Source organism: Anomaloglossus baeobatrachus, chromosome 6 (assembly GCF_048569485.1).
Source record: "Anomaloglossus baeobatrachus isolate aAnoBae1 chromosome 6, aAnoBae1.hap1, whole genome shotgun sequence".
Taxonomy (NCBI): Eukaryota; Metazoa; Chordata; class Amphibia; order Anura; family Aromobatidae; genus Anomaloglossus; species Anomaloglossus baeobatrachus.
The window spans coordinates 466,286,470-466,302,717 of NC_134358.1; the positions used below are offsets into that span (position 1 = coordinate 466,286,470).

The 16,248-nt window shown below is 41.1% G+C and overlaps 1 protein-coding gene across 1 annotated transcript in view; it reads left to right on the forward strand.

The window, feature by feature from the left end:
* RFTN1 (raftlin, lipid raft linker 1) overlaps positions 1-16,248 on the forward strand; it is a 562,445-nt gene that overhangs the window by 461,155 nt on the left and 85,042 nt on the right. Inside the window, exon 7 of the mRNA XM_075315305.1 lies at positions 10,073-10,188. Within this exon, the coding sequence (XP_075171420.1) occupies positions 10,073-10,188 (116 nt within the window). The remainder of the gene's footprint in view (positions 1-10,072; positions 10,189-16,248) is intronic.

The window sequence follows — 16,248 nt, forward strand, 5'->3', positions numbered from 1 at the left end:
AAAGAGACACAGGAAAAGACACAAAGAGACTGGGAGACAGACGGGGAAAGAGACAGACCTGGGAAAGAGACAGACCTGGAAAGAGACAGATGGGGAAAGAAACAGAGTGATAGAGACAGACAAAGAAAGAGACAGAGACAGGCAGACGAGGAAAGAGGCAGACGAGGAAAGAGGCAGACGAGGAAAGAGGCAGACAAGGAAAGAGGCAGACGAGGAAAGAGGCAGACCTGGAAAGAGGCAGACCTGGAAAGAGGCAGACCTGGAAAGAGACAGACAGAGACAGACGGGAAAAGAGACAGATGGTGAAAGAGACAGATCTGGAAAGAGACAGGCGGAGCACATTACTTGGCCAATTTAGTTAAATCTGTGTGGAATATCTGTGGTGTTGAAATATATGTTGTGAAATGCTTCTATTAGCTTAGTTTTTGCCTTTTAATAATTACATTTATATCTATTTGTTTTGTGTTTTTTGTGTGCAGAATACATTTTTGTTAATACAATCTATTTTAACAGCAGTTATTAACCCGGGCGAAGCCGGGTAGTACAACTAGTAGATCAATAAAAGCTGTAATACTTCATAGGTGTTGTTAATGGTCAGATTTACTAATCAGATCAGTCCCCAGTAACAGACAATGAAAACTAATCAACTATTGCATAATCTAATAAAGGGAAGACATTTTTTAAGTTTATTGCCAACTGGAATTTTTCTAAAACAATAATAGGGTTAATTAGCTGCAATATATATGTTGTATGGAGGCAACATGTGTCATGTATGCAAGTATATGGACCCCTGTGATTACACCTTAGTCAGCAATCAACCAAAGGCTTTTTGTGGCCATCATATGTTTCTTTTGACTCCCATATGTACATGAAAACTTTGCTCGACTTTGTGTGTGTGTGTTTTCAATGGGGAGAGCAGAGAAGATTTCTGCCACACAACTATGATAGAAGCTCATTTCCCGTGCAAAAAAAAAGATCAGGCGTTTGATTAAAAGCTTTCCCCAACATCATACTGTTATGGTCAATGAGGGGCGGCGACCATCCTGGGGTGGACCCACTGGACCATGCACCGGACCGAAAGGAGCAACTGGCAGTGAACTCCTATACAGGAATTGTGTGGTGCTCTCAATGGAGGGCCTAAATGCACGGCAGCCAGGGACCAAAGGTGATAGTCTCTTACAGACAGTTAGAGTCCCAATGTCCAGGGCAGGAGTTCTCAGATGTGGCAGCACAGAGGTGTAAGCAGAGATGAGATGCACTGTGGGTATGGCTCAAGCTTGGCAGCATGTGGTATAGACATAGACATGACGGCACACTAGCAATGGTGGAGAGCAGGCTCTAGGATGAGACAGAGGTTAGCAACAGAAGACTGGTACAGGGATAGACACAGTAAGTATACAGGGACCTGAGAACTAGCAACACACTATAGGCAGTGTTGCTCAGGCACCTCCTGTCAGGAGAGGCAGTCTTAAATACCTTTAGGGTAATAGATGACCTCAGGTATGCTTCCGGGTAATGGGACATCGGCTATTTAAGAAAGGGGGCGTACACACCCTATGGGCACTTACTGAAGCCCTGCATCTGGCCTGGAAGTAGGGGAGGTTGCAGCAGACTCTGGGACAGAAGAGGAGGAAATGGAGCTGCCAGACGGGTGAGAGGGAGGACGTCCCCGCCGTGGTCTGGGAGCAGGGATGCGTGGAGATATCACGCTGGGGTTGGACACTGCAGAGCTGCTGGACAGGTGAGAAAAAGGAGCCAGCACGATCTGAAATTGGCATGCATCATATAAAAAGTGAAAATTCACAGATTTATTCCAACTGTACTATAATAAAAAAAAAATGAGATTTTTAGCAAATAATTGATCAATTCTTTGAGCCACCCCTGCCAACGTCACGGCAAATCTCAATAGGGGGGTCCTACTCTATATTCTGTATTTCATGTGCCATGCGGCCTCCTAGATAAAGTTAAAAGCAGAACCATAATGGAGCACACATACCTGTAACCTGTATATAGCCGCTTCCATGTTGCAAAAAAGGCAATTGTGGATAGAGACCAGCCCAGGTCCCAGCATGTGGAGCAAGCTCTACACATACCAGGACTATATCAGAACTGACCCTCCCAGTGCCAGACAGCAACCATTGAATGGAGCTGCCGGACGGGTGAGAGGGAGGACGTCCCCGCCGTGGTCTGGCAGCAGGGATGCGTGGAGATATCACGCTGGGGTTGGACACTGCAGAGCTGCTGGACAGGTGAGAGGGGGGACACCCTTGCCAGAGTTTGGGAGCGGGGACGCGCGTGAACGCCACACTGGGACCGAGCGCTAAACATCTATTGGGAGGTACCCCATAGTAATTGAATCATAGACTGGTCCCACTAAAATCAGCTGATTTGGCCAATTGTAATCTACTATGTATGATGGCTTTACTGTTCCTCCAATTTCTTATTTAATGGATGCCCCTCCTATTGCCACTTACTAGGACAAAACTAAAATGTTACCATTTATGTATTATGTGTATACATTATCTGAGTAACGGCTGTTATACACAGACCCATTACAGCGCCATACAGCTTCAAGATGTTTGAACCCTTAGGGTAGTTGCCATAGTTTTGTTGTCCTACTGTACATCACTATGCTTCTGATTTCACATGATTCCCTTTTTGGATTCTTTGTGAAGACAGAGTCCAATTTTCACCTATTTATAAGTACACATGAATATTTTCCACCCAGACATCAGGTGGTGTAAAAAAAAAGAAAAAAGTGCAGCATAAATTAATCTGGTTCAGACTAGTGCATGTAAATACCTTAGTAGGCAGCTCCTGTACCCGTCAATTATGGAGATGAACACTAGTCCGTAAAGTTCAGCGCTTGTCTGAATTAGGCTTAGGCCCCTTTCAGATGTCTTATTTTCTCGTACATGTTCTATCCATGTGTTTCACACATAGACTGTATTAGCTTTATTGTGCAAAACTCAATATGGAGATGTCTGATTTTGATCCGATTTCCAGATACAACTCACCCATTCTGGGTCTGACAAAAAGAAAGGCTCTGTGATAGCATACTCGTTGATTGTTTGCTAGGAGAAGCTTGAGAAACCTTCTTAAGTATTATTTGGAGATAAGAAAATCTGATGACACTGACTTGGTAAAAACTGACATTGTGGTCAAAAACTAATGATAATCTGTTTTATGTATATGTAAGGCTATGTCCGCACGTTGCTTTTTACCTGCTTTTTTGCTGCTTTTTCAACTGCAGCGTTTAATGCCAAAATGGTTATGTTCTGCTTTTCAAGCAAAGTCTATGGGAATTTGGGTTTCTTGTCCGCACTATGCTGTTCAAACTGCAGCCTTTTTGTTGCAGAACTTTGGTCAAAAACTCAGCTTTGCAGTGCAAAACCCAAATGGCAAAAACAACTGACATGTGAATTGTTTTTGCCATTTGGGTTTTGCACTACAAAGCTGAGTTTTTGACCAAAGTTCTGCAACAAAAAGGCTGCAGTTTGAACTGCATAGTGCGGACAGGAAACCCAAATTCCCATAGACTTTGCTTGAAAAGCAGAACACAACCATTTTGGCATTAAACGCTGCAGTTGAAAAAGCAGCAAAAAAGCAGGTAAAAAGCAGGTAAAAAGCAACGTGCGGACATAGCCTCAAACAGGAAAGTACAGACAGAACTTGGATGACTTATACATGGCATCCATGTGTCGTTCATTTTTCACTGACCTGTTGATTTGTATGGGTGACATACTGTATCTATGATTTGGATAAAAACTGATGTATTTTTTATTTTTTTGCGAACATTTTGTTCTCAAAAAATACAAAGACATGTGAATTAGGCCTTAAGCAGAATGGAAGGGAATCTGTCAGCAGGTTTTGGCTATTGAATCTGATAGCAGCATAATGTAGAGATGGAGATCCTGATTTCAGCAATGCATCACTTACAGGGCTGCTTTGTGCAGTTTTGATGGAATCCTGGTTTTGTATGATGTAGATGTAGCAGAGCTAAAACTTCTGGGCTGTGTACAACCCTGCACACAACCTGACTGGTAGCTTCCTGTGTACTCTGAACATTGTCAGCAGACTGTCAATCAGTGGTGGGGCAGAGTTATACAAATTAGCTTGACTGCTACGCATCTGAGACCTAGTCAGGCAGTGATAAAGTGATAAACACCTGCTGATTAAACACTGATTGTATTGAGACTAAGGGCGGCTTTGCACACTACGACATCGCAGGTGCGATGTCGGTGGGGTCAAATTGAAAGTGACGCACATCCAGCGTCACTTGCGATGTCGTAGTGTGTAAAACCTTTTTGATACGATTAACGAGCGCAAAAGCGTCGTTATCGTATCATCGGTGTATTCTCCAACATTTCCATAATGCCGGTGCAGCGACAGGTTTGGTGTTGTTCCTCGTTCCTGCGGCAGCACACATCGCTGTGTGTGAAGCCGCAGGAGCGAGGAACATCTCCTTACCTGCGTCCCGGCTGCTATGAGAAGGAAGGAGGTGGGCGGGATGTTTACATCCTGCTCATCTCCGCCCCTCCGTTGCTATTGGCCGCCTGCCGTGTGACGTCGCTGTGACGCCGTACGGCCCGCCCCCTTAGAAAGGAGGTTGGTCGCCAGCCAGAGCGACGTCGCAGGACAGGTGAGTGCATGTGAAGCTGCCATAGCGATAATGTTCGCTTCGGCAGCTATCACAAGATATCGCACGTACGACGGGGTGGGGACTATCGCGCTCGGCATCGCAAGCATCGGCTTGTGATGTTGTAATGTGCAAAGTCCGCCTAAAACACACAAGTGACAAGATCCTGGAATTAGGCTCTCCTGCTTTATATTATGTTGCTCTCAGATCAAATAGCAAAAAATTTCTGAAAGATTCGCTTTATAGTAAATTCCGCTGAAAATCTACCTTGAAATCCACTGTAGTCAGCAAAATCTGAAAGACGAACACCAGATGATAAGCGGAATGGTAAAATAACATTCCTTTGTTAATTTATTTATGCATTTGCAAAAGTAACAACAGAGGATACAGAATGGAAAGGAAGCATGCTCCAGAATCGCTATTACATGGTATATACAAGTATTTACTAAAACTCTTTGGGCAGGAGAGGAGACAGGTCCTCTATAAATTCAAGTTAGTCTGCATACTCTATGTTTTCTGTGTTTCATATTGACATATTTCCATCTTTATTGTTGCTGTTCTCAAGTGGTACGGGATGCATTCAATTTAATATGAAATACTCCTTTGTTTAAGACGACAATGATGTACTTTACAGGATGTTTTTACATTTTGCTTCCTTTCATCCCACATCACCAAAATCCAATTGGTTACCCTGCTTTTTCCAAGTTGAAAGATGAAGGGATACATACATATGTTGACCTGAAGTTTTTGATGCCTTGCCTTTGTATTTTAGTTTTCGAGTTGCACATGTAGGGTAACCCTTATAGCTTTGATTTTCACAGTCTATATCTTCCATGAATAGACCCTTTTATAGCAAGTACAAACTCTTTTTAGAAGCAGAAACGTGTGTGATAAAGGCCATATAATGCACTTTGTTTCTGATGTCATGATGTGGACACAACTACATAATCATCAAACCTGTGGATAAAAAATGTCTTTGCTGCAACTGTGGTCTGTGACTGACTGTAACTGTCCGATGGATTCTTAGATTCACAACTAGAGATGAGCGGACCCGAGGTTCGGTGTTCATACCGAACACAGACTTTACAAAATAAAACAGTGTTTGGGTTTGATGTTCGGATACATAACGTATACAAATCAATCTCACAAGCATCGCTGTGCTCAGGTATGCTCGGTGCTCCGCCAAGTGAGAGCCACTTGCAGTGTTTAATCGGCTCGCACTCAGGGTAACAGCATGATCAAATGTAGGGTGTACAAACAAAAAAAAATGGAAAAAATCTGCCCACCCGCCCTTGCAAGTGACTTGTTTTTAGCTGGCTGCATGTGGGTGGAAACCCTAAGGGCCAAATTAGTGACTTCCATTGGGGTTCAGGTCACGTCCGGAACCCAAAGCAAACTATATCTAAAGTCCTGATGAAGCAGCCGAAGATGAACCGAACTTCAATGAGTCCGCTCATCTCTACTGATGAGAAAATGGAAGTTCGGTTCAACTTTGATTGTAAGTGCGTATAGCCCTCCGTGTGCTGTGATTTTGTTCTCCATGTGCTGTCCGTGATAGCACACGGAGATCAGGAACTTTTTACTTACCTGTTCCCAGCACTGCTGTCCGTGGTGCTGATGTCTCTGGCGCTGCAGTCACACTTGCTTCCGGATCCTGAAGCAAGTGATAGCAGCGCCGAACACAGCATCACTGGAGACAGGTTAGTATAGAAATTCATTTTATTTCAAAGATACGTGTTTTCTCCGGTATGTATCACACAGATCGACTGTGTGGTCCGTGTGACATCACTGCTGCCGGAAAAAAACAGACTTGTCTCCGTGCGGAACACACAGACATGTGTGTGCTCCTTACGAACACACCGTGTGTGAGATATCACTGATGTGTGTGCAGACCTATTGATTTTAATGGGTTGGCATATGTCTGTGATTCCGGTATGTATAAAAATGGCATCATACGTACCAGAATCACTGACATGTGAAGGGGGCCTTAAGTGTAGCCTTTCCAAAGCTATAAGATGTATGTTCACAGAGTTTATTCTTGAGGTTGAAAAAAAGCTCCAAATTTGGTCAATGAATCAAAATATCATACATTAACCCCTTAACGACCGCGGGCCGTAAAATTACGTGCTAGCGGTCATAACTTTACTGCCCGCGGACTGCCAGCAGCAGCATGCTGCGATCGGCACACATCTCAGCTGATTTTCACAGCTGAGATGTGTGCCTGCTAGGCACGAGCAGAATCGTTATCTGCTTGTGCCATTTAACCCCTGTAATGGTGCTGTCAATATGTGACAGCGCCATTATAAACGCAATCGCGGTAAAGTTTTACTTACCGCCGGATACCGGAAGTCACGTGACATGATCACGTGACTTCCGATGGCTGCCATGGTAGCTCAGGGTCATGTGATGACACCTGCAGCTACGATCTTTTACTTTCGTTTTCCCTCGTCCCGGAACAGAGGGAAACCGGAAGTGAGTGAATCTGCTGTTTACAGCTGTATAGCTGTGATCAGCAGATAGATAAGAGCGATCGGATTGCTGATCGCTATAGCCCCCTAGGGGGACTAGTAAAATAAAAAAAAGTTAAAAAAAAGTTTTAAAAAATTAAAAAAAGCCTAAAAATTCAAATCACCCCTCTTTCGCCCCATTGAAAATTAAAGGGTTAAAAAAATAAAAAAATATACAAACATTTGGTATCGCCGCGTTCAGAAACGCCCGATCTATCAAAATATAAAATCAAATAATCTGATCAGTAAACTGCGTAGCGGCAAAAAAATTCCAAACGCCAAAATGACGTTTTTTTGTTGCCACAACTTTTGCGCAAAATGCAATAACAGGCGATCAAAGTGTAGCATCTGCACAAAAATGGTACCGTTAAAAACGTCAGCTCAAGTCGCAAAAAATAAGCTGTCACTCAGCCATAGATCCCGAAAAATGAGAACGCTACGGGTCACGGAATATGGCGTAAAACGTGCGCCAATTTTTTCAGACAAACGTCCGAATTTTTTTTAACCCCTTATATAAAAGTAAACCTATACATGTTTGGTGTCTACGAACTCGCACTGACCTGAGGCATCACACCCACACATCAGTTTTACCATACAGTAAACACAGTGAATAAAATATCTCAAAAACAATAGTGCTATCGCACTTTTTTTGCAATTTTTCTGCATTTGGAATTTTTTTGCCGTTTTCCAGTACACTATATGGTAAAACCTATGGCTTCATTTAAAAGTACAGCTCGTTCTGCAAAAAATGAGCCCTCACATGGCCATATTGACTGAAAAATAAAAAGTTATGTCTGTCAGAAAAAGAATGGCGAAAAAAAAAAACGGAAAGCAAAAAATCGGCCGGTCGTGAAGGGGTTAAAAAGCTTCAAAAACACTCACAGCAAAAAAAACAACATTTTTTATGTGGCTCTTTCACCCTGAATAAAAGAAAACAAAACAAGACAAAAATCAAGTTTTCGGTTAAAAAAATGCAGAAAAAGTTAGTGCTCATATACTGTCCTGTATTTGTTCTACTCCTGATTTTATCTTACAAATACTGGTGGAAAATACCTATGATAATACTTCCTTGTGAACACTGTCTTATGATGCATTTATTCATTGAAAGTCATGCTGCTCATTGAAAGGGCGAATGGTGCAAATTGTAATCATTGCACTTAGAATACTAGGTCCAACTGTCCAATAAAAATCTCTAAAGCCCAATTATCTTGGTAATTGGAAGAAATTAATGTCACTCACTACAGATTATACACTTACACATGAAGATTAATTTCTGTAGCTGCTCACAAAGAACCCATGCGATGGCCTTCATGGTAGATATTAATATAATGTAAATCATGACATTCCAAGCCACATAAATTCACTGTACATCCGATGCTGCTTTCTGGCATTCACAGCTATTACTGAGGTTTTCCATTTTGTTACTTTCAGTAATAAATCTGCATCATTAGCCAAGTCTATTCTTATGCGAGTTTAAGGATCCCGGGAGTATTTGCCATTTTTAAGTGCTGAAATTATGTATCTGTATTATTTTGAACTGTAAAATATGCAGTAATTTGCATTTTTTTGCTTTATAATGTTGTTAAACTTTAATTTGAATTTTATTTTTCATGACGGTGGTGCAGTATTGTCTTTTATGTTTAGAATGATGTAGGGTAAACATTATATATTTTAATCCCTGAGTACTAGAAATATTTTAGGTTTAGTTATTTTTACTATGTAGGGGTTTACTTGCAATAATTTATTTAATAAGTAGACTATTCAAGCCATTTTGTATGTTTTAATAGAAAGAGTCATTGCATTGTATATTAGATGGTGTTTACTTGGCAGTTTAGTTATTGAAGCTATAACAAGGGATGAGCGAACCCGAATGTTAAAATCCGGGTTCAAAACAGGTGTCCGGGGCTCGGACTTGAACACGGACTTTAAAAAAAAAAAGTCAGTGTCTGAGTTCGGTGTTCGGGTACTGTTCGTATGTAGTGATGAGCGAACCTGAGGATCGGTGTTCATACCAAACACAGAATTTCCCCCCAAAAAAACAGATTTCAGGTTCGGATTTCTGGTGCTTTACATAAGCAAGACACTCATGCAAGCATCGCTATGCTCAGGTACACTGGTGCTCAGACCAGAGCAAGCAACTTGCAGTGTCTGATCGGTTCACACTGTGGGTAACAGCAATGTGATCAGATGTAGTGTGCACCAAAAAAAAAAATGTAAAAACACCGTCCACCCGCCCCTGGAAGTGATCTGATTATGGATGGCTGCATGTGGGCTGAAACCCAAACTGCCCAATCATTTATTTTCATTGGGGTTCAGGTCAAGTCCGGGTCCCAAACCAAACTTTATATAAAGTCCAATTGAACCCACTGAACCAAACTTCCACAGGTCTCCTCAACTCTATTCATATGTTAATAAAGTTTGTTGAAAGCCAATCAACAAGCTTTATTGTATGCGGAAGATGACTCTACGCTGCTGTGAACAATAAAGATAAAGTAAAAAAAATTTACGTGGGCTTCCGCCTATTTTTTATATCCAGCTCAGGTAAAACAGACAACTATGGGCTGCAACCCTCAGCTGTCTACTTTACCTTCAATTATCAAAAATAAAGGGAATCCATGCCATTTTTTTTTAATTATTTGTTTGCTCCTATTAAAGCTGTAAAACTAAGCAAGTGATATTTCCGCTTACAAATCAATTTAATATAATATTTTTTGACTATCTGATATTACTGCATGCTTATTTTATACAGGTATTTATGTTGAGGAACAAGCATTGATCATGCCCAATACAGGATAAATAAATTGTGGCAAATCCTGCACTTACAAAATAAATAACCACTTCATATGTGGAGTATAATAAATTGCTGTAGATGATATTCTGCACATGGAACTATTTCTCTGAAAATACTTTTTTTTTCACTCCACAGATATTTCATCAGAGTTTACAGATGGTGTATTTATTTTTGAAGACTTTCCAGAGCAAGATCCAAAGACTGTAAAACGTTATGATGCCATTGTCGTGGAGCAGTGGACCATTATTGAGGTTAGTCTCTGTTTTCTTATCACTTAATAGATAATTACCTTATATCAGACAGATAATATATCTATAATCTATCTATCTATCTATTTATCCATCCTTCCATCTATTATCAATGTATCCATCCATCTAGCTATCTTAAATCTATCTGTATATGTATCCCATCCATCTATCTATCTACCGTGTTTTTCCAAAAATAAGCCCTCCCCCAAAAATAAGCCCTAGCAGGGATGTTCAGCATTTCCGGAGCAAGGCTTAAATATAAGCTCTACCCTGAAAATAAGCCCTAGTCACAGTTCAATAATGAAGTGTCCGTGCAGCTAAAAAAGTTAAAGAAACTGCAGGACACTTCATATAGACAGCGGACAACCCGTAATCACACTCACCAGACGACGAGCAGAGGCCCTGCAGTGATCGCACACTCGCACACATCCAATCTCACACACACACACACACATCCGATCTCACACACACATATTGCATTACACACACAAATATCAGATCATACACAAAAACATCGGATTGCACACACAATCAGATCATACAAAGAAACATCGTATCGCACACACAATCAGATCACACACAGAAACATCGGATCGCACACACTCACCACATCCAGCGACACCGATTTCTTCTTGCCAGCAGAATCCTGAGAAGCAGTGCAGTGGAGCGCAAGTACCTGCCAGAATGCTTGCTAACAGGAACAGGACACGTGACTTCCTCCCATCATTCCCGAAAGCATTCTTTAACGCTGGATGTGGTGAATGAGTGAGTCTGTATGTCTGTCTGGGATCTGTGTGTGTGTGTGTTTGTCAGTCAGTCAGTCTGTGATCTGCTGTGTGTGAGTGTGTCGGCCAGAAGCAGGGGAGGACGGCGTGCAGCACCCACCAGAGATCACAGGGAGGACCTGGGAGCCACGCAGATGTTCGGGTCTGGTAAGTATGAGTCTCCTGGAAGGTGGGGGGGTCTGCTTTTTTGGGGGGGGTAAACTTACCCCCAAACATGTTTCTCCAAGAATAAGACCTCCTCCAAAAATAAGCCCTAGTGCTTTTTTGGGGGGCAAAAAAAGTATAAGACAGTCCTATTTTTGGAAAAACACGGTACCTATCTATCTATCTATCTATCTATCTATCTATCTATCTATCTATCACTGCAGCATATGAACCAAACACTCTTGAGGTCTTATTTCTTTCTTGGAGTATCTTGTATTTCCTATTTTGTGTGTTTTTTATATTATTTATTTCCTATTATTATACCCATATAATCGTCAAGGGTGTATAAAACAGTATAATAATTAAAGAATTGACAATGTTAGAGAGGAATTCACAATTGTTGCGTTGTCTTCTGATGGTCCATATAACAACCTTTTTCAAGTAATAACAATATATTATCGCATTATCCTCACATATAGCTAGTCCACAGAGCACAAAGACAATAATACGTGCCACCTATGCAGAAGCATTTGTAAAGCCAGAATTTAATGAAACAATTTTATTAAATTTTATTAAAAAATGCCTCAGTGTCTAGTATCAGTGTTTTGAAGTGCTGGAGTACAGGGAGAAAATCCCACCAAGGACAACATCTGCAAGGAGTATGTTCTCCCCATGTTAGCGTGGGTTTCCTCCTACACTCCAAAGACATACTGATAGGGAATGGAACAGTGACGATAATGTCTGTAAAGTGCTGTGGTTATTAATGCCGCTATATAAGTAAGTAAAATAAAATAAATAAAAAGCTGACTGACCATTTCTTAATCCAGTAAAAAGTCATCTGCACACACAAGCAACAATTTAAAGATCAAAGTGTTCTAATAGCAGAAAAAAAAATCCATTTAAGGCCTCTTTCACACGTCAGTGATTCTGGTACATATGTGCTTTTTTTTATACTTACCAGAATCACTGACATACGCAGACCCATTATAATCAATGGGACTGCTCACACATCAGTGATTTTTCACTGAACGTGTCTCCGTGCAGCGTACACGCGTGTCCGTGATTCTGCACGGAGACAAGTCAGTTTTTTTCTGGCATCACTGATGACACATGGACCACACTATGGTATGATCCGTGTGTGATCCGTGAAACACGTACCAGAAAATCACGAACATATTAAATATTAAATATTTTCAACTTACCTTGCCCGCGATTCGCTGTGAAGCCTCCGCTCTCGGCAGCTCCTGCCTGACTCATGAATATTCAAGAGAGCAGGAATAGCCGACCAGGAAGTAGCTGTTGAGAGTGGTGGGCGGACGCTGCAGAGCTGAGGACTTCAGCACCATGGACAGCAGGAGCGAAGGCAGGTGAGTAATGTCCATATGCAATCACAGATCACTGATTGCACATGGACAACCCACCCACGTGTGCCGTGAATCACGGAACACGGAGGGACATGTGCGTGTTTTACACGTCAGTGAAGAACGTCAGTGTTTTTCACTGACGAGTGAAACGCGCCTTAAGGATACAGTTAGGTCCAGAAATATTTGGACAGTGACACAAGTTTTGTTATTTTAGCTGTTTACAAAAACATGTTCACAAATACAATTATATATATAATATGGGCTGAAAGTGCACACTCCTAGCTGCAATATGAGAGTTTTCACATCCAAATCGGATAAAGGGTTTAGGAATCATAGCTCTGTAATGCATAGCCTCCTCTTTTTCAAGGGACCAAAAGTAATTGGACAAGGGACTCTAAGGGCTGCAATTAACTCTGAAGGCGTCTCCCTCGTTAACCTGTAATCAATGAAGTAGTTAAAAGATCTGGGGTTGATTACAGGTGTGTGGTTTTGCATATGGAAGCTGTTGCTGTGACCAGACAACATGCGGTCTAAGGAACTCTCAATTGAGGTGAAGCAGAACATCCTGAGGCTGAAAAAAAAGAAAAAATCCATCAGAGAGATAGCAGACATGCTTGGAGTAGCAAAATCAACAGTCGGGTACATTCTGAGAAAAAAGGAATTGACTGGTGAGCTTGGGAACTCAAAAAGGCCTGGGCGTCCACGGATGACAACAGTGGTGGATGATCGCCGCATACTTTCTTTGGTGAAGAAGAACCCGTTCACAACATCAACTGAAGTCTAGAACACTCTCAGTGAAGTAGGTGTATCTGTCTCTAAGTCAACAGTAAAGAGAAGACTTTATGAAAGTAAATACAAAGGGTTCACATCTAGATGCAAACCATTCATCAATTCCAAAAATAGACAGGCCAGAGTTAAATTAGCTGAAAAACACCTCATGAAGCCAGCTCAGTTCTGGAAAAGTATTCTATGGACAGATGAGACAAAGATCAACCTGTACCAGAATGATGGGAAGAAAAAAGTTTGGAGAAGAAAGGGAACGGCACATGATCCAAGGCACACCACATCCTCTGTAAAACATGGTGGAGGCAACGTGATGGCATGGGCATGCATGGCTTTCAATGGCACTGGGTCACTTGTGTTTATTGATGACATAACAGCAGACAAGAGTAGCCGGATGAATTCTGAAGTGTACCGGGATATACTTTCAGCCCAGATTCAGCTAAATGCCGCAAAGTTGATCGGACGGCGCTTCATAGTACAGATGGACAATGACCCCAAGCATACAGCCAAAGCTACCCAGGAGTTCATGAGTGCAAAAAAGTGGAACATTCTGCAATGGCCAAGTCAATCACCAGATCTTAACCCAATTGAGCATGCATTTCACTTGCTCAAATCCAGACTTAAGACTGAAAGACCCACAAACAAGCAAGACCTGAAGGCTGCAGCTGTAAAGGCCTGGCAAAGCATTAAGAAGGAGGAAACCCAGCGTTTGGTGATGTCCATGGGTTCCAGACTTAAGGCAGTGATTGCCTCCAAAGGATTCGCAACAAAATATTGAAAATAAAAATATTTTGTTTGGGTTTGGTTTATTTGTCCAATTACTTTTGACCTCCTAAAATGTGGAGTGTTTGTAAAGAATTGTGTACAATTCCTACAATTTCTATCTGATATTTTTGTTCAAACCTTCAAATTAAACGTTACAATCTGCACTTGAATTCTGTTGTAGAGGTTTCATTTCAAATCCAATGTGGTGGCATGCAGAGCCCAACTCGCGAAAATTGTGTCACTGTCCAAATATTTCTGGACCTAACTGTATATATTGAGCTCGATAAACCTGAAACATGGGGAGTCCATTTGAAGTAATTAACAATAAGAACATGATGGGGGGAGGGTTCAGCAATATAAACATTATGGGGATGGAAGAAGAGTTGAACAGAAGAACGAGAAAATGAGAAGGAAGAGAAAACTGAAAAATCTTTTTGGAGGGCTAGTGTGCATTACTGAAGAAAATTGGAAGACCGGAAATCTGCTCATTTAAGTGCTAAACTATATCCTCCCAATGCTGAAATTCCAGCAGCTCTTTTGTGGTCTTTTACAACATGATGCCATGAAAAGTCAAAGGCATGCACTACAAATTAGTACTTCAGTGTAACCTCACGTAATGTATTCATTAAGCAGTTCTATTTTTATTTCATTTACATATACAATATTAGTTGGAATGTAGGTCACAACCTAAAAGCATGCAAAATATCTTAATCAATTAGATAAGTGCTGTTTCATTTCATTATGGTGTGGTCTGGTCTGCATAACAAGAAGCTCTGAGAAATCTGCTGTCTGCTAATTTCTTATAGCTACAGAGTTAGAAAAAAAAATAAGCATCCATATTATTATAATAGCGTTTTATTTCCTTTTGTTGTTTTGCTAAGAGTATTTTATTTTCAAATTATTCTCGGTATATAGTTATGAGAAAAACTATACACCCTATGCAAATACTGTTTCTTACATATATATATATATATATATATATATATATATATATATATATATATATGGTGTGTATATATATATATATATATATATATATATATATACAGTTAGGTCCAGAAATATTTGGACAGTGACACAATTTTCGCGAGTTGGGCTCTGAATGCCGCCACATTGGATTTGAAATGAAACCTCTACAACAGAATTCAAGTGCAGATTATAACGTTTAATTTGAAGGTTTGAACAAAAATATCTGATAGAAATTGTAGGAATTGTACACATTTCTTTACAAACACTCCACATTTTAGGAGGTCAAAAGTAATTGGACAAATAAACCAAACCCAAAAAAAAATTTTTTATTTTCAATATTTTGTTGCGAATCCTTTGGAGGCAATCACTGCCTTAAGTCTGGAACCCATGGACATCACCAAACGCTGGGTTTCCTCCTTCTTAATGCTTTTCCAGGCCTTTACAGCCGCAGCCTTCAGGTCTTGCTTGTTTGTGGGTCTTTCCGTCTTAAGTCTGGATTTGAGCAAGTGAAATGCATGCTCAATTGGGTTAAGATCTGGTGATTGACTTGGCCATCGCAGAATGTTCCATTTTTTTGCACTCATGAACTCCTGGGTAGCATTGGCTGTATGCTTGGGGTCATTGTCCATCTGTACTATGAAGCGCCGTCCGATCAACTTTGCGGCATTTGGCTGAATCTGGGCTGAAAGTATATCCCGGTACACTTCAGAATTCATCCGGCTACTCTTGTCTGCTGTTATGTCATCAATAAACACAAGTGACCCAGTGCTATTGAAAGCCATGCATGCCCATGCCATCACGTTGCCTCCACCATGTTTTACAGAGGATGTGGTGTGCCTTGGATCATGTGCCGTTCCCTTTCTTCTCCAAACTTTTTTCTTCCCATCATTCTGGTACAGGTTGATCTTGGTCTCATCTGTCCATAGAATACTTTTCCAGAACTGAGCTGGCTTCATGAGGTGTTTTTCAGCAAATTTAACTCTGGCCTGTCTATTTTTGGAATTGATGAATGGTTTGCATCTAGATGTGAACCCTTTGTATTTACTTTCATGGAGTCTTCTCTTTACTGTTGACTTAGAGACAGATACACCTACTTCCCTGAGAGTGTTCTGGACTTCAGTTGATGTTGTGAACGGGTTCTTCTTCACCAAAGAAAGTATGCGGCGATCATCCACCACTGTTGTCATCCGTGGACGCCCAGGCCTTTTTGAGTTCCCAAGCTCACCAGTCAATTCCTTTTTTCTCAAAATGTA